Raw genomic sequence first — 19,420 nt, 5'->3', positions numbered from 1 at the left:
TCAATACTGATGTACCGCGTTTAATTTATGTACCTCAACTTTCTCCTCTCAGTCAACCAACCATCTTCCTTCATTTGGGTCCGTCTAAGCTTCCCTATTTATTCAACCTTTATTCTATCCTCACCTGTCTCTCGTATTTTTTAAAAATAAAACCACTCTTTAGCTGATACCTATCTTTCCAATTTAAAGATCTTTGCATCTTAAAAAGAATGAAAAGAGCTTTTGTTTGAAGCGATGTAACATTTCCTTAACGCTTCGCTATCTCATAACCTTGGTAGAAATTCTTCATAGGTGATTCTCTAGGTCTATTGTATCATCATATTTATTTAATTCATTCTGATGTTTTCCAACCATCTTTGTCCTACATGATCTCCGGGATGTTTGTTTTTCTTGCCAAGCTTATTGCCGTAAAGGGGCGGGCTCAATTCATGTGTTGATGAAATACTTCCGCATTTCGCAAAAACACTTCTACAAACAGTTAAACTGTTTGGTTCGCAAGTAAACCACGGTCTTCTCATCGAACATCTTCGAGAATGAAACTTCAACTTCCTCTTCGGTGTTTGCTTCCAAGAATATCGGCGGATAGCCGGGGAGAGCGTGATTAAAGAATAATATACAAACTTCTATTTAATGTGTAGCCTTCCTATTCCACTGTAAATTTTTTCCCGCTAATTATTTGTAGTACTAGTGGATCGGTCACCTTTAGACGTGGAACACACAAAAAATACCACTATTAACGTCATTCCGTACCTAAATAATCTTTTATTTTCAGGAATGGTAACAGCAAAACAATCAATTAACTTCACAAAAATTATCGGCGTGGTTAGCTATAAATTGAGAAACGTTTATTTACCGTAGTTATAAATATTATCATGAAAAAATATTACATTTTTGCTGCTAGATCATCTCACATGGTCAGCAAGTGAACAAAAAGGAGCGATTTGCAATTCTCTGCCGAACAAATTATTCATTTTCTTTATATCTGACAAGTGAGTGGGCAAGTTATATATCTGCTAGTACTATTACGCATGTATCTCCTTGCATGCTTCTGTAAAGGACAGATGTTGCGCACTGATCCATGTGGCTAAATAAATTTGAAACTCTTATATCCTAAGTAGTAGATAGCAAAAATAAATTTTAGAGCATTTTTATCCCCCGATTACCGTATTGTCTCACTTTTATAAATAATCACTTAAAGTAATATCTGAATTACACGAAATTCATGAAAATAATTCAAGATTATCATAACTTAGAATAAAATATGCCACAAGGAGAATCTATTGCGATTTACCATTTATAACAACCTCTACCGGATAAAGGAAGTAGTCCGTACACGAATGACATCAAGCATTTCAGCCATTGTGCATTGATAACGAATTGATTTTTATTTTAATGAGTAACGAAAGAGGTCCTAATATGTTATCATCATTCTCTAATGTTCATCCAAAACTCCCACCTGTAACCAATATTGAGCCGAATGATTTTTTTTATCCGGTTGTATCATTGGAATGCCCCAGGGTATATATAGTACCCAAAATTAGAGACGTGGGATTCAACGGCCCTGAGAATGAAAAGTGATTTTCCCAGTCGAGAAGTCGGCGAAAATGACCTCCCTTCCACAAGTGGAAGATTTAAGTAGTCTTCTTTATAGTTTTCCTTGAAGTTTATATTTTGCTGTTAACGCTACATTGCTGTGGTCTCCACCTCAAATAATTCAAACCCCCCGGTTAGAAAGTAATATTTTTTCTATTAGTATACCCAGCATTCACTTCGGAATATCGCAATAAATTTGAGTATTTATGCATAGTACAACATGTTTCTCGCAACCTCGAGTGGAATTTTTCCGTCGATACCGAAATTAAGAGGTATGTGCTACTGTATATAATTTACATCAACCTCGGTTTCAATGACATGGGGAAGTTACAATAACTTGGCGAGCTATCAAATCATCTTCAGATTTCATAAGTGGGAATACAAGGACACCCTTAGTATCCTCTACAAGGTTTTTGGGGGTGATAAGCACCACAATACAGAGGAGCGGAAAGAAAATTTTACATTAATTGACGTTCAAAGCCGAATACGAGACAATAAAACTCGTTTTTAGCTATTTCAGCCCTCTTTAGTTTCATTCTAAGCAAAAATAGGAGTTAACGTTCAAATTTATTCCCAGGAAATATTTATTTAACGTAGGTATGCCATGATCATATAAATGGAAAATTCCTTTTCATGATTAAAAATATATGTTTTGCCAACTTAATGTTGTTTTTAGTCTTTAATGTAGAAAGTGAACAAGAACGATTCATCGGTGTTTCTATCTGGTTGTGCTAATTCAAAATAACTCAAGTAACGATGTTTTATTTTATGATAAAATTACAGCTAATTTATTTAGCAATTTAAACACAGGTAAAATTTCTTTCTAAGACTCCTCTCTGGGCAGTCTTGAAAGTCTCAGTTTGGAAGAAAGAGTGAAATGCTTCCATTTTTAACTCCTCATCCCTTTCCCAATCTCATTCAACCTTGTCCCCAATCGCTCTTAATCCACTTCCGTATTCACAAAAGAGAACAGCCTATCGAGTCAGACCGAATCTTTCGAAATGAATGAGTTGTGAAAATTAATTATGACGCACAATGAAAAGCAACTACTCAGCTCCTTTAACGTGCGCTTCACTCTCCAAGAGCCTTAGGTTTTGGGATAGGAAAAAAACTTCTCTCAATTTCGAAGATCAACGAATATCTCAGAGGGAAGCTTGTTTAACTGAACGGAAAGATTATGTAGTCAGGATACGTAAATGAGGCGAATGATTAATTTTAGTTTTTTTTTGTCAAACGGTGCTTTTAGACATGGGGATCATAATTGATGAAAGAGCTCTTTCATTAAATTGTATCCAATTCTGATTATTTCAACATCAGCATTGAAAAAAATTACTTCTCCTTAGGTCCGCAAGTTAGCATCATTGTTGAATCCATTAGAACAAGCCCTAAACTATGATTACACGGTTACATAATCAGAATCTTATTTATTGTTACTTCTTTGTCACCTGGTATTGTGTAAAATGATACACGACAAAAAATCCGTGATCTGTCTTTATTATTTTTTCTATTAGTCCCAGCCTGAGCTAAAATTACCAGTGAGTCCCAAACGTATCCTTCTTTTGAAATATATATCCAAGGCAATCATCGATACAGTTTTAATTATGTTTACCGTTTTCCTTCATTTTCCTGTAATCATTCTGTGGCTAAACTAATTCGTTAAAAATGAAAATGATGCCATTTTTATTGATCCCTAAGGCTTGGGCAATAAATCTCGATTATTTTCGTAAACACGCTGGCTTGAATAGGCGTAGGTCATAATCTTTCTAAAAAAAAAACTGAGCGTTAGATGTTATCAAAATAGTGAGATGTCATTTTGATGCCTTCTCTATTTTTTTATTTTACCGTTTTTTAGTTCTCCCTTCAACTTCCGAAAAACAACATCATTTCGTGCTGTTGCGAATTCTGAAAACTTTGGAATGATTTTTTTTGTCTTTTTCGGCTCTTAATTGTTAGATAAGACGTACAATTGCTTTACAGATTAGAGGCGAGAACAAAGTCTGCATCATTCCTTATCGCAACTCCGGGTTTGCAGCTTAATGGCCACAGCTCAAGGCAAAAGACGTTTGTCGAGATGAGGTCGTTGCCATTGACAACTACATATGCGGTGTAGATGTATCACGGTACTCCAGCCTTCGTCAATAAAAACTGCCAAAGTCCCACAATTGGACTTCCACGAGTCAGAAGTAGGCTAGCAGATGCATTTAGGTATTGTCTTGCCAAGGATGCAGAGAAAATCTTATTTGATGCAGATGATTTGTGAAGCAATGAAATTATTTGTGAAGCGTTACAAAGAATGAAGATCATGTATATCACACAATAATGAAATCCATTCAACCAAACATGTTTTTGCAAATTGTTATACCATTAGCAAAATCTATTTCGAGACATTCAATCGTAATGTACCCACTGACCACGGAGCCACGAAAAGATTATTGAAATTTCTCTAAACTACATATAATACCCTATTCACGATAAAATGTAAATTGAACCCGGCTAATTGTTTGGAAAAGCGATAAATGTTGTGGAGAATAATTGCAGTTGTCATTAAATAAGTGTGTACGAGGGCTATGACGCAGACTTTCTTACAGGAAAGAAAGGTCTCAGATAGGTACAGTCGAGTTGTGGCACTAACATTTAAAATGGGTCCAAAGTAAAAACTGTTGAAGTTATTATGTTAAAATCATGTTGAATGTAAGTTTATTGTTTGATGCAGAGATGGCGCTGCGACGCCGATTTTGTAGTTATGTATGTTACTAAGAGAGTTAACAAACTGAGAGAACCTAGAAAAGAAAAAGACTAGCATCTGCAGTTAAAAAGAGCTATTGTAATGTTTCTCTAATGAATTAATGTGCTCAAGAATATATAAAATTCAATAAATACTACCATACGATTGAGGTAGTAATGCCATTGTTAAGTTCTTCTCGACAATCAATTGCAGAATTTTCTTATCCAATAATCCTCGCTATCACTAAAATTTGGACCCAAACCCATGCGCTAGGACCTTTTTCTATCAACCAAAATTAACTTAATTTGTGAATTCAATGCCTACTTCCATGGGAGCGTTTATTTTTTCTAGTAATTTATTTTTTGAGTCAGTTAGCAAATTCTGAGACCCAAGTGTATAACTTTAAAACGCAGATGAGACGCATTCAATAACTCGAGATATTTTATCTATTATTGGTGAGGCTTTGTCCGTGTCGATACGTAACCCTGAGAAACTTATAATAGTTGGCTATAATTTGTCTCTTTCGTCTTCTTTCAACCTTTTTTGTGATTCGGCTATCTTATAAATACATAATGACGTTCTGATTAATGCGCCAAGAAATAGCCTTTATTTCTCAAAGATTGCTCAAGAGCAAAATTAATTTCGTGTTTATAGAAAGGATAATGAATTACCAAGGTGAGGAATACATATATTATTAAGGGAAGGGAAATTTACCATTGGATTTGTAAAAAAATGTCTATTCTTGTTTCTTCATCACTTTTTTTGTTCCCCTTTCGTTGGTTCTTTTGTTAACTGTTCCATTTATAGCTTTTCGCACTCTTTTTTGACGCATTGATACCCAACAGTCTTCAGCCTTACATACCTAAATATCTGTCTGTATAGGGAAATGACAGATTGGCCTTGAGCAGTGCTTAGTATAGGTATAGTATAGATTTAGTGTACTTAGTATAGTACTTATTCTGTCTTCGTATTTAAAATAATAAAGGCGTCAAAATCGCAAGGGGCGTGTGCAATGTGAATACTGGCTTTCTCTACCTGCATTCATAATGAGTAAACTCACTGTAACCTACTAAAATTTCAGTTTAAAATGAAATCTTGATTCGTAAAACCTTGAAAATGTACTATTTTCCATTTTAGACTCATAAATACATTAACTTTCATCGCATGTTGGGCTCTTTATGAGATAGAATTTCTCTAGTATTGAGGATCGTATACTTAATATATTCTTTAGTGAGAGTCATTGGCTTACATAGATATAATTTATGAATGCAGCTATCATAAAATCGGTCAGTACTAGTGGAGTATGAACTTAACGTAAGAAAGCCTTATTAGAGCTTTAAGCAGTAAGGTCGCCCATTTCTCCACGGCTGTTTTGTGTTTGGCCAACGATATAAATCTTAAGTTTTTGTGAATGCCGTAAATTTTCTCGTTTCGGGTCCAGTATGTAGCAACGTCGTCAAACAAATTATGTTTTCATTAACTTATTCAAAACTGTAACAGAAACGTCTCAATGGCTTAACGGAGAACATTTTAAGTCCCTAACTCTATAATCAATAGCAAATGAATAATAAATACTTATGATCATACGTCATTATTAACTCCATAGTTGGGATATATATGCAAAACATAATGTAAAATTTTATTTTATTTCATTACAACTAGATAAGTTATTTACCATCAGTTACGAGAAAACGCTATTTTTTTATTTCAGCACGTCGTTTTGTCTGAAGGAGCTGAGAGCCACAAATTATGGATGGAGGCACCGATGCAGCTTACAATGTTGTATTACTTTTTTAATTTGACCAACCCTGAAGATATAACGAATCCCGAGAAGCAATTGAACTTCGTGGAGATGGGACCATATGCGTTCACGTGAGTATTTCGTTTGAAGTGTATGGTTGTATAGCAAATTGGCGAGAGTTACACAGTTGTATAAAGCGATGTGATGAAGTTTTATTTTATTCTTAATCCACTTAGAAATCAATAAGCTGCTTTTAAGGAAGATAACCCTTCGTTGGAATGTCAACCAATGGGAAACACGGAATTTTAACATAAGAAATGTATCTTTTACTCTCTCTTATTTTCCCGTCTTCATCAGCTGTAGCTAAGAAAAAAAATGTTCCGTAATACGAATGAGTGTCATGGAAACCCGTTTATTTATTTTTCAATGATGATACATGGCTGTTAAACTATTTTTCTTCCGCTGGAGTAGTTCAGACGATCTTCCTTTGCGAAATTCAAGGCGAAAAAGGCTTGTGACTAGACAATAAGTAACACCGGTGTTATTGATCGCGTTCTTCACTGTCGAATATCAGGGTTAGAATTCAGATCAAGGCAGCTGATATTTCACATCGAATATCCTTATATTATGTTCTTACGACTTTCCACACTCCTCGATGACTACAGGACTATATTTGATAATAAAAATTTGATTACAGGCGTCATTTGTAGGATTATCTCAAAATTGTAAAATATAAGTATTTCCAATATACTATAAAAATTATTTTGTAATTTCTTACGTTCTGCTAAATCTCATAAAATTGCATTGTAATATTTTCAGTTTAATAATACATAATCAGAACTACCTTAGCGTAATACGGTGCAACGAAACTACGATCGTATGCATTGTATCCGTTTATTGGACCTAAAGAAGTTTTCACCTATACACCTGGATCTCTTCTTTTCCTAAAGATTGAGGCTTCAACGTGAATTTTCGAGAATGACATTAGGAGTGGAAACCATTGATATTAAATAGCACCTAGGAAAAGACTTTCAGCAGTTTTCTCCATTTACCATGTTTTGCTCTGTTTTATAAAGAGCATTATCATTACGTTGGAGTTTTTCCAATGTTATTCCCAGGCAAAGCGACTTGTTGATAATTTACATGCAAAATACCAATTGAAAATTCTCATCGCGCTTTTATACTCCTGCTATCCTTGAGATATTAATGAATGCATCTTCCGTCCATGACATTCAGACACAACCTCAGTCGTGCTTTCGAGTCAGAGATGCGAACTTACCTTGGCTCAGCACTACGTCATGTCACAACTGTGAACCACGGCGCGGCGCGGGCGTGCCGACGGGGAATCATTTCTCGGATATTCGATTAGAATACACACGGCTGAGTACCGCAAGAATATCATCGATGACCTCCAAATTTCTTCCCGGTATTTACACCGAACACAGATTCAGCTTCTAGCGTGTGGTTAATCCACCTCTTCAGGTGACGACTCTGACCACCTCTAAAAGCACGAAGGGACATATAGCGCAACAAGTGAAAGGGGCCAGTGTTACCTTTCCAGTGTAAATGAAGGGGAATATTAAAGACGTGTCATTATATAACTAACAATTATTTTAATTATTTTACAATCATTCGTGATCGTGTGCGGTGCATACTAAATCTGGAAGAACTAAACCTAGCCGACAACTGACATCGGGAATGGTCCGATGAGACTAAAAACAATTAGATCATTCAATTATATATTTTTCTTTGAATTAATTTCGTTTCTATCACTTTTTTGCGTTCTAAGACATTTTACTTTTTTGTTTATTTTCGTCTTTGGTATATTTTTCTAATTTTTTCATTTGTTTTGCAATTTTCTCACTTCTCTGTTTACCGCAAGAATGAGGAAAATTGGGAGAGACCACACGCTAGTTCTTGCTCAAGGAAAGTCGAAATTAAGCGTTGAACGGAGTAGATTGAGTTTAGCTCTCAATTTCTGAATAGGTTTTGTTTGTCATTATTATATTGGTGCGAATTGAATTGGGCAGGGGTCGTTAACCTCTTCGTTACTGAGGTCCGCTTGCATAAGTTGGAATGCGGAATGATAATATTGGTATCCTCGGTGATAAATTGCTTTTTTTCTTTTGTACACTCGATAGCTTCCATGGTGTTTCAGTGAAGTAGCGATTTTACAGATAGAACGCCCAGTACTGTACCACATAGTGGCCGACTTCAATGAATTCGTCTCGGGATTCCAACCGGGTAAGGGTCTGCTTATTGTAGGCCGACATTTCGTTGGGAAAGACTCCCACGGAAACGTCAGTCTTCAACATGCAGACCCTAAGCCGATTGGAAACCCGAGAAGAATTGATTCAAATATTTTACCTGGAAAAACTCAGGCCAAACATCGAAGTGGCCGCTGTTTCAGTCTCTAATCGAGAATCGTCCTCCAGGTGTAGTGAGGATGTATGTCCCACGTTTTTCACATAAAAATGACGTGCCTACTAAAATTTTGAAAACTTTGTGAGCCGCATATATATAGCCATCCTTTTCTGAGCATAAAAATAATAATTTTAAATTATCGGTTGCGTAAGCAGCATAAAATTATTCCGCGTGTGAACCGCGGGTTGCGGGTCTCTGATGTAAGAGTATTCCATTTCTAGTGTTCACTAAATAATGCTCTTAGAATTCATAGCTTTTTGGCTGCGTTTACTTGTGAATGGGCAGCTTGGACTGCAAACTTGAACAAAGAGGCAATCGAAGCATTGCTTACGAGTCAACAGAAACAGTTTTTTTAAGCATTTTTCTCGAAATCAAAAACTTTGACTTATCGAATAAATTATCTTAACGTGAATAATATCTTGGTTGATGAAAAACCAATGCTGTTATCGCGAGAAATGTAGTCAAGTGGATTAACCTGTGCACAGATAACCAGGATGATTATGAGGGGGAGAGATTCTGGAAGTACTCAGTCGCGCAAAGGGGCAGGAGGAAGTAACGGGTACCCGTGTACTCCATAATGGACTCTGTATTCTAATGGCCTTATCTCTTTAAGGAATGGAGAGCCACTCTTATCATCGATAATAAGTTTAAGATCTTATACTCACTCTGAGTATTTATTTTATGTAAATTTGAGTCTATCTGATTGACAAATATCAGAACAGTACAGACATGTATATTTAATTCAAGGATATTGGGAAAAATAACCGGAATATTGTAGGTTAGTAGGGTGACAAAATGTACTTAATAAGGAAATAAGTATTTTTTGTGCATCTACTAACCTAAAATCTTCCAGTTATTTTGCCCAATGCCCTTGAATTAAATAAACATATCTATACTATTCCGATATTTGTCAATAAAATAGACTCGAATTTACATAAAATAAATACTCAGAGTGAGTACAGAATCTTAAGCGTATTATGGATAATAAAAGAGGCTCTCCATTCCTTAAAGGGATAAGGTGCAAAAAATACTTATTTATTTATCAAGTATATTTTGGGCAACTGCATAGCCACTTTTAAGTAGATCTTGATCAATTATATTGAATTCACTCATATTTGGGATGTAAAAAATACTTTTCTTCTTAAGTCTTTGCTCTGCCATTGTAGGGTCTAGAGAAATATAAATAGGCGCAATTGTAATGTAAATGGTAGCGACAAGGTGTAAAGCTTCATAGTAAAGAACTCATTATTGTATGTTTCTTCATATTTTTCTTGTAAGATACATAGATTCATTTTAAGTTATTATGCAAGCACTCGTATTCTGCCGAAATTTCATTGTCCCGTTCGGCGCACATATTAACTTCCCAGTGACTCATCCTTAAAGTCTGTTCTTACCCTAGCGATGAGACCGTGAGAACCAGGGGCCGTATTCTGTATTTCGTCGGTGCCGCCCCGGTCGGTTTCCCTTTCAAGCCCACCGACTGGACATCAAACCGCACCTACAATGGATTCCGCACCGACGACGACACTTTCAGCGATTCTGTAAGGTCGTCGGTTTCAAACCAGTCGGTACGGTTCCCTCTCCTTCCCAAACAGGGAAAATCCAAATATATCCGAAGTTTCACGTGTCTCCACCAATGAAAGAAGGGTAAAAACAAGAGAATACTCATTGGCACAGTTTGTTGTCGTCATTCTCAATCTTTTTATTTGCGGAAATTACGACTTATTGCTAGATTAAGATAAACGATATTGGATAAGTTGTTAACAATGCTTATATAATGTGTGGTAGTAATGCTGTACCTACAGAATCGAAGGAAACAATATTACAACATCACAATAAAGTTTGTATGTGATGGAGATTGTTGTTGCTGGAATGAATTGTGGAAACTATCCTTGAGATCGTAGTTTCTTTTTTTAAATATTGGTTCCGTATAATGCTATTTATTCATGATTTGGTAATATAGTTGTCATTAAGTAAGTTCCGCATAAATTTTATCAACGGAAGGTTATACCATTGGCACCGTAGCAGACGAAAATAGCATACCATGGAACGTGAACGTAGGATTCAAATGCAAATGTAAATGTCGTATTAGAGGAACAAGTTAGGAAATTGTTATAAAAATATGGAGCTGGGTGTAATTAAAAGAAGTGTAATGACGAGGAAGTAAATAAATTGTGATTGGGTGAAATACATATGTATAAGTGGCGCATTCCAAGTGAGAGAAAATGATAATATTGCGGTAAACCTCATACTTATTAACAAATATCTTCTTTTATCGTCAAGGGAATCAATGGCTGACGATGAAATGAAATATAGTTGCCCGTTACAAATGAAAGAAACTGATACCGTTGTGACAAACTTCATACTTAAATAAAAAGATCTTATTTCTATGCCGAGAGAAACGCCAAATTGATGATTGAGTGAAATAACAGTCTCCTATTCAGAGTGAGATAATGTGATAACATTGCGGCAAAACTCATATTTAATCAAAAATATCTTTTTTATGTCAAAGGAGCAAATAAATGATGATAGAGAGAAATAAAGCCTATTACAGGCGAGTGAAATTTCACTTAAGTGGTGACATAAATGAGAGAAAGTCATTATATGTTAGCAAGCCTCATGTTTATTAACCATTATTTTATATTTCTGTCAAGGTAATTAATATAGATGATGACACAGTGAATTATAGAGGCGTATTCGAAGGGACAGAAAAAGATAACATTGCAGAAAACCTCATTATTTACTCGGTGATGAGGTAAAAACAAAATAAAACGTACATGCGCAATTCATGAAACCCACTAGTCGGTGGCCGTATCGACACCTTTTTGCTGTCGGTACGGCTACCGACGATCTCCCGTCCTCTCGTCGGTGCCGCACCGATCGGGTTCGTACAGTATCGCACGACTTCTTACCGGGAGTCGGTGTGACGTCGCACCCGACGAATCGGTGCCGCACCGATCGGTTTGGAGTTACAGAATACGGCCCCAGGAACGGTAGAACAGATGAAACACACAATTAATTTACAGTTATTTTTTCTATAGGAGGATACACCTTTTATCGTTTAGAGTTCTTTGAAGAACATTTTTTAGATTTTTTCGAAAAAAAAATTGAAAACTACGGCTCTTCGAGGGAGAGCAATAATTTACAAAATGAAAAATATTCAGTTTTCTATATAATGGCCTTGATTTCATTTCTTTTTCAGAGTATAACCTGCAATTTACGGGGTGAAAACTTCGCTGCAAATTAAAAATACACGAAATAATCAATTGCATCAACTTTTTATGCTAATTTTAATTATTTTTTCTTAATTCCCCTAATTTTTTCCCGCTTATACTGGCAAAAATATCCCATTGCCGTTTCACACTTCAGTCAAATGTATTGCTTCATCGTATGTCCCAGACATGTTTTCCTCCATCGGGCTCAGAGTTTAGTATTTGCTCGCTATTTTTCCATTCCGTCTATTTATATCTCTCCATTTCGTTTGACGATGCCATTGATTTGATTGCTTGAGGCAAAATTTAGGCACGCCAGAAATGTTATCCTATCATTTTTGTATTCCTGTACTAAAATATTTCCTACTTATTTATTTATCTTCATTTATGAATTCATTATATGTATGCTATTCATTATAATCTAATAGGCCTAAGAAAGGAATCGCAACTATCCAACTGAAAATATGTCAGTATTTGCATTTTAAAAGAAATAACGTCCTGGAACAAGATATGTGTTTTTGTTGATCCCCATATCGAAGTCCATAACGTATGAATTTTTTCAAGTGCTCTCTTTTGAAATACCTTAGTTCAACACTGTAACGCGTAGTGGTTTTATTTTTTAAGCACGCTGTTACATGTCCTTTTTTTAACAAATATTTCCTTTCATATTACTTTATTGAAAATGCTCACTTTTTTCCAGCCTTTATATCAACTCACCAACCTGTCTGTTTGTTTGTCTGTTTGTCTGGTACAAATCTTGTAACTCAAATTTGACTCACTTCCTGTGAAGCAAAAACGCTGAAATTTTGCACACTTCTTCATTTCCGATGACAATACATGAAAATATAACTTTTTCTCTTCAACCCCCCTTTAACCACCCCCCAGTCAACCTATAGCCCCCCAAAACATGTTTTTGATCTAAGAAGTTCCAAATGGTCGATTTTCGTGTTTTGCGACCACAGTAAAATTTATCCACTTTAGGCATATCCACATAGTAGGCATTTAAAAGCATAGGGGTGGCATTTTGAAACATAGGGGGCTTACCATTCACTGAAAATTTAATAAATATAGTGACTTTTTTAATACGTCACTTTTGGTTTTTCGGGGTCACTGAGTTTTTTTGCTTTGTGTCATATATAAACGTTGCTCATCCCCTGTAATCTAAATATAAAGGCTGGTTTAAAAAAAATTTTTTTTTATAAGAGCTTATTATATTTACAGTACCTGCCATGTTCATTTCCCTAAGTAAATCTCCTCGTCGTAAAGTTCTGTAATATGCCACCATTAACTTTCTGCTGCGATTTCCATGTACTAATACTTTACTGAAATTCATGGAGCGCTCTTTTGAGTCAATGTTTAACATCTCAGAAATTTTACTATTTACTACACAGTGTAACATTTTTAGGGACATTATCATAAGGTAAGTCGCATGTATAAAAACCTATTACATTTTGAATAATTCTAGTCATGCAGCTATGTTTTATTTGGTTTCTATTGTGCAATGATTCCTGTTCCATTCATTTCATGCATGTTAAAATCTTTTTTATAAATAAAAATATTACTTCTTCAAGAAAAGTTTCACCCTGAAAATCGATCATGAGGAACGTGTTTGAATTATTTTCAAGGAACTGGATCCCGTACATTCAAAATCACAAAATCGTTAATTATTAATCAAAAATTGGTCGGAGGGAAATGATTCATCACAAATATTTCACGGAAAATAAGCTTTAATTTTATTTTTGATAATTCGCGGTCAAAATTGTATCTAATTCCTTCAAATACGCTCTTTGATGGCTGATTACTGCTGAACGATATTTTTTATTCATGGTAAGCTTGGTAGCATTTTTTAACGGTAAGATAGAGGTTTCAAAATTGGAATTTCTGACGAGAACATCAAAACTTCTCAAGGTTCGTTAATATCTCAATCCATGCTTCGAAAAAAGTCGGCGTTGACGGGAGACAAAAAATGGTTAGCGGGGAGATACTGTGGAAATTCTTTATTTGCCTGAATGAGTCTTGTCTCAATTTATAAGCACCGAGGATGAAGTTTACCATGAAATAATATTAAACTTAGCCGGAATTCGAACCCGGATTTCCCCCTATTGCCGGCCAAGCGTGTTAGCCAGTAATACCTCCAACCCATTTTATAATTGGCGAACTTCATGTCTCATTTTTTTCTCTGGATTCGGTCAGAAAAGATCTATACTTACTAAGAATTCAGTGGATACATTTTTCTATGCCTTACCGATAAAAAAAAAACTATAAATTTCCGTCGAGAATAATTTATAACGAACCGCAAACCGTAGATGATATTAAGATAAAGTACTTCTAATTATTGATTTATATGGCTTAATTGTAGCCTCCTTCAAAGCTTCTTACTTTCTCATCATCGAAGGGGAGTGTTTATACCTCATATTAACACATCTCCATAGTAAGAAATCTCCAAGTAAGTATAGTAAGCCTCGTCACCAATGTGACTATTCACATCATCTTAAATGACGAAAAAGGCTGGCCTTTTCCCGAGAGGCCAGCTGAATGGATGCATGAATCATCGTAACGCTCCATTTTGTGGTCTCCCCAAATATTTCTTTGACCCTTCACCTCTGGATGGGGCAATCTCTTTCTAGATAACGCTCTCCCTACTGAAAAGAACATTCCATATGGAAACGCCAATATTGCGTCTGAAGGATGAGATAGTTTTGGAGGGCCTGGATATTTCTTCATCAAGGTCATCTATCTTAACTTAGTGACAGAAAGTTCTCATTCGTGCTTATAGATTTCTCAACGGACTGCATTGAATTCACATTTTTCTCACGTGTTTTCTCCCATTTAATATACGTTTTTATCCTCCTCCGAGGGCATTGAAAACAAATGTAATTGGCAATAGATTTTATTTGCTTAGGTGTGTAAGGAGAAAGGCGCATTAACAAGAGAGAATCTTGTATTACTGATTCTCACTCAAGCCACGTACACCCACGTGCCATTGTGTCATTAATCCTTTATTTGGTCATTGAAGTTTTATCCATTATAAGGAAAAATATTCTGATTTATGTCTTGAGATCAGTTTCTAATTATGTCGACTGAGCAGGAAATCCCGACCCTTATGTTCAGAAAAACGTTTTAATTTCTCTTTCTCGTCCATGTCGAAGACTTACGCAACCCACAATTTTAATAATTTTTCCGGGAATTACGCAATCTATCACTCACCATGTTGAATGTAATTTTAGGAGGTATTATTTGAACTACTCATGTCGGCATATACAAAATATATCGGTATTTTATATTTATTTATCACTTGAAAAATCAGAACATTTTGTTTAGCTCTTCTACACATAAAAATTAATGAAAAGGGTGTCTCTTACCATTATCTCAGTCTAAATGTCAATTTCCATTCAATTGTGCATGATATTAGGAAGTATTCTTCCACTTGTTTCCAGGAAAATTCAAGTAAAAGTAAAAAAATTAAATCTTCGTTAATTTTTTTTGAAACTACGACAATTTATCCATTATTTTTCATATTTTAAGTGTATATCATTTGACCCTAAAGTGAGCAAAAACAGCCTGAAAATCCTGGAATATAATTTCAAACATTCGAGTGTTTTCAAATGTCGAAATCCCCATGTTCACCTGAACGCAGATCTCTTTGGCTTAAAAAATGACAGCAGAGGGGCTCGGTACCTGTTAAAATATTCATTGGAAACCTAACTGTTCCCGAGTATAGTGGAAGCTCAATGTAATAATTAAATTTTAAAAATTAAGCTGGGTTGTTTGGAATCTCACCTTATTGGAATTTAGAAAAAAAGAGTTCCACGGTCGAGTCAAAGATTCATTGAGTACGACCAGCATTTAGTTAAATAATAACATTGTCAAGGAAAATTAGCGGTGCCATTTAAAGGTAAACCAGGGTGGCACCAAGTCTTAAGTTAACCAAACAGAGGATATTGTTTTAGTATCTGTTAATATTTTGGCTATTTCAAAATAGCCCACATATGACGAAATTTTTGGATAAGATGTATCGTATCATCTTAATCTTATCCTCGTTCAGTTCCAGCGGCTCGCCGTAATCCCATTTCGTTACTGAAAGAGCCAGCTAAGTTACTACCAAGCTTTGAATATGGCTGGTGTTCGTCCCTGTCGATGAACTCAAACACGGTGGTTCCTTTTTCCGAATTTGAATGACGTTATTTACTCTAAAGGCCTGTTAAATTAACTCGTACGAGAAGAACGATTTTTCGGACCAGATCGGAACATGTACGAATGCATGAACCAAAATGAGAAAAGATTATATTTTCTGTACATGCATCGCACAAGTAGGGTGATTTTCACGGTGCATTTTCGTGTTCATTCATGCACTTAGACATTAACTTGTACGGGTAAATGTGCTGTGTGAAAAGGCCTTTTTGACTGAAACATTATGAAAAGGAGTATTCAACGGGGAACAGATAAATATGACTGATTTCACATCCAATTTGGAGAGGGAAATAAAGAGGTTTCCAAAAACTACTGAACATACCTAGAGGGAATGGAGGTCGAAATAAAGATAAAAATCGTCGTACGCAATATGCATGAATGGCCAATTGAACTTGTGCAAACTTCGATCCATTCATTTACTAATGAGAATGACATTGAACGATTTCGAAGGACATGGTTACGAAACAAAAAGAGAGAGTTTGAGCACCAACTATTGTAAAAGTAAACCACAGTAAACGCGGTTAATGGAATTGATATCTTCAACGAGGCAGGCTAACACCGAAAACAATACTCCCGGACGCCGCGCTGACGTCATCGAAGTTTCATTGTCGGCAAACAGACCTACCCCTTTGCATTTGTAGCCCTACCACGTCTTTACGCTAATTGTAAGACCAATCAAAAGGTGATTAAGTGAGAAATTGATCACACCTTGCCACTTCCATCGCAATTTATTTTCTAAATATCGTGCTCATATCCTCTATTTATTTTTTATGCGGTTCTTTTTAAATGGAATGGTAGGTGATGCACTGAATAGTAGAGGCCTTCACGTTGTAGAAATCCATCTTACTGATTTGTGAATGAAAAACTTTGCTGTTTCTACAATTTGGAACTTTATTTTCCTGACTAGTTTCGATACACTGTATCATATTCTAGCTAGTCCTATGAATATGATACAGTGTATCGAAACTAGTCAGGAAAATAAAGTTCCAAATTGTAGAAACAGCAAAGTTTTTCATTCACAAATCAGGAATGGTAGGTAATGAAATGATATTTTGCTGTTTGTAAGTAACGTAGAACGGTGAAGTAAGTTATTATTGAACATCTAATACACGGCTATCGCTACTAAAACCATTTTGCTCCTTCCAATGCATCATATTTAATGAATTAAGAGTTCTTTATGTACATTATGGATGTTTTAACACAGTTAAAATTTCAAAATATTTATATTGTTCCCCTAAATAGTGCTAAAATAATGAAAATACGATGACGAGCTACACTCGTCATTGCGCAATTTAGCATCAGAAGTTCATGACGATCTAGAATCGTACATTACATTACGGGGCTAATTGGTTCCCAGTCTTGTCCTAGCTCCTCATTTATTGGCAACGAGCCTTTATTTCGGCCCGCAGACCTCTCCCGAGGCTAATAGTTGAGAGCTATTGCTGTAGATGGTTGGAATACGACATCCCGAGCGAAGCCTTCTTTTATTTTTCAGTTGGGGAGCTCGGGCAACGCCACCTAAATATCTAAGTATCTAGTTGGCCTTGGCTGGATAGACTGCCAGTGAGCTATCGTATTTCTTCTCTATAGAATTCTTTGTCACACCAATGTCAGCTGTCCAGGAACAGGCATTTAGTCCTTGGAAGATGCCAAAGGCACGAACCCACGATGACGAGGTTTTATGCGTGCATAGCTGACAGCCTTTGTTTGATAACAGTGGGTTGGCCCTTCCCCCTCAGCAGTAGCCTTCCTCAAACAGCCGAGGAATCCTTGAGCTTTCGTCGGACCTCACGAATGCTGCAAGCGACAGAGGTAGAGTAACCTGGGCTGGGACCTCATCCCTCAGTGACCAAGGTCGAGGCGTTTAGGAACAGCGTGAAAATTTCTTGAGCGAATGATAAAAATGACCCGTCGCTATCAGGGAGTTATTTTTCCCCAGTCTGGATAGTTCCTATCTCAACCAAGTTTCGTGCCTTAAAGGTCTGTCCACCGCTACGCTGGCTTTCGGATTCCAAGGGAGTACGGATTTTAATAATTTAGAGTGGATTTAATGTTTTACTGGTTTTCTTCATCTAAATTCTCCTTTTCAGCGAACGCTTGTGATCCGACACTAGTATTTAGATTCTCATCGATCAAATGATGATTTATTGAAAAAAACGACCATCTATTTGCTTGCTTGAAATTATTTACGGCAATACGCGAGGAAACCGAGTGGCAAAAAAGAGACACATATTTGTGTGTCTGCTGGGAAAGTTTGAATAGGTTTCAGTCCGATAATATCCACTATCGCTATCACTTTTAGAAATCTTTGGGCCTAATACACTGTCTCTACTTCAAAATTTCAGCATTTAAAGCGCGTTCCTTACTACATATTTTTTAAATTACGTTTAAATTGTTGCGTTCCATACCCAGTCAATTTGAAACAGTAATTTTTAACTCGAATGACCTTACATACGGATTGAATAATTTTCGAGAGTTACTTTTAATATTTATTGCTGCAGTTGAAAACACACTGAGCTGACAACTGTTTAAACGACTGAAATTTTTTCTACAGCAACTCATGAGAATTTGACTACTTTCACTGGTTCAAAATCGCCACGGTCACATTAAATGTTGAGCCCAGATGCTCTTGTCCTATAGGGCTTTATTAGGATAAATGGCGAATTAAAACTCGCTCATCCCTGATTACATGAACAGATGCGAAGATATGCGCCATAATTTATGGTATAACTATTAATTATACTGACAGTTTTCTTCTATCAGTATCAGCTCACTACCAGTTTCAATACATTTTTTACTATCCTCATATAACCTACACTAGATTAAGCCTGAAAAGACTATTTATAGAATAAAATTTCAGAGGATTATGAAAAATTTTCTATAGTCTTCAATATATTCAAAAGGTAAAATCAGTATAAGACTCATATAGAGCGAATGAATTAATTCTACAAGTTGAACCGTGGGTAGGTCATAAAAATACGGATTGCATAAGGTTATTCAAGTTTCTCTGTTTTCATTCGACCTTCAGTAAAATTAATGATGATTAGGAAAATTCAAGCTCATGATGTCGTTCGATCTAAACGAAATGTTTACTTCCTTTCCAGGCAGAGGATCGAGAAGGAAAACGTGACGTGGGATAGTGAGAACAGCACGGTCACCTTCACTCAGAGAGACTGGTATTACTTCGATCCTGAGATGTCCAAGGGCTCATTGGACGATGAAATAACTTCTCTCAGCATACCCGCCGTTGTAAGTATCTCATTCCTACATTATCCTCTTTAAGTATGGGTCTTTTCTAGGCTTTTGCAGTGCTGTTGTAATGATCTGTAAATTTTTCCATGTCTTCCGGGCATTTTTTCGTCGTCGCATTTCAAATAATACGTTTCGCCCGAATCATCCTTTTCGGAGATGTGACCAGATGATGATTTCGCGTGCTATATGAAAACGTGGTCTGCATTGGTGACGAATAGTCAGAGTAAAATTGCGACTACGCGGAACTCACCAAAATGTATGGAAATTTCTACTAATAGATTT

General features: G+C 36.1%; 1 protein-coding gene across 1 annotated transcript in view; it reads left to right on the top strand.

Moving 5' to 3' along the window:
- The window catches only part of LOC124157682 (protein croquemort-like), an 82,552-nt gene that overhangs the window by 13,510 nt on the left and 49,622 nt on the right, over positions 1-19,420 (top strand). Inside the window, exons 2-3 of the mRNA XM_046532621.1 lie at positions 6,030-6,190; positions 18,991-19,135. Coding sequence (XP_046388577.1) covers positions 6,030-6,190; positions 18,991-19,135 — 306 coding nt within the window. The remainder of the gene's footprint in view (positions 1-6,029; positions 6,191-18,990; positions 19,136-19,420) is intronic.

The sequence above is a fragment of the Ischnura elegans genome, chromosome 4 (genome assembly GCF_921293095.1).
Source record: "Ischnura elegans chromosome 4, ioIscEleg1.1, whole genome shotgun sequence".
NCBI classification, from domain to species: domain Eukaryota; kingdom Metazoa; phylum Arthropoda; class Insecta; order Odonata; family Coenagrionidae; genus Ischnura; species Ischnura elegans.
Note: the sequence above shows the minus strand (reverse complement) of the source record. Positions and strands in the feature narration are given on the sequence as shown.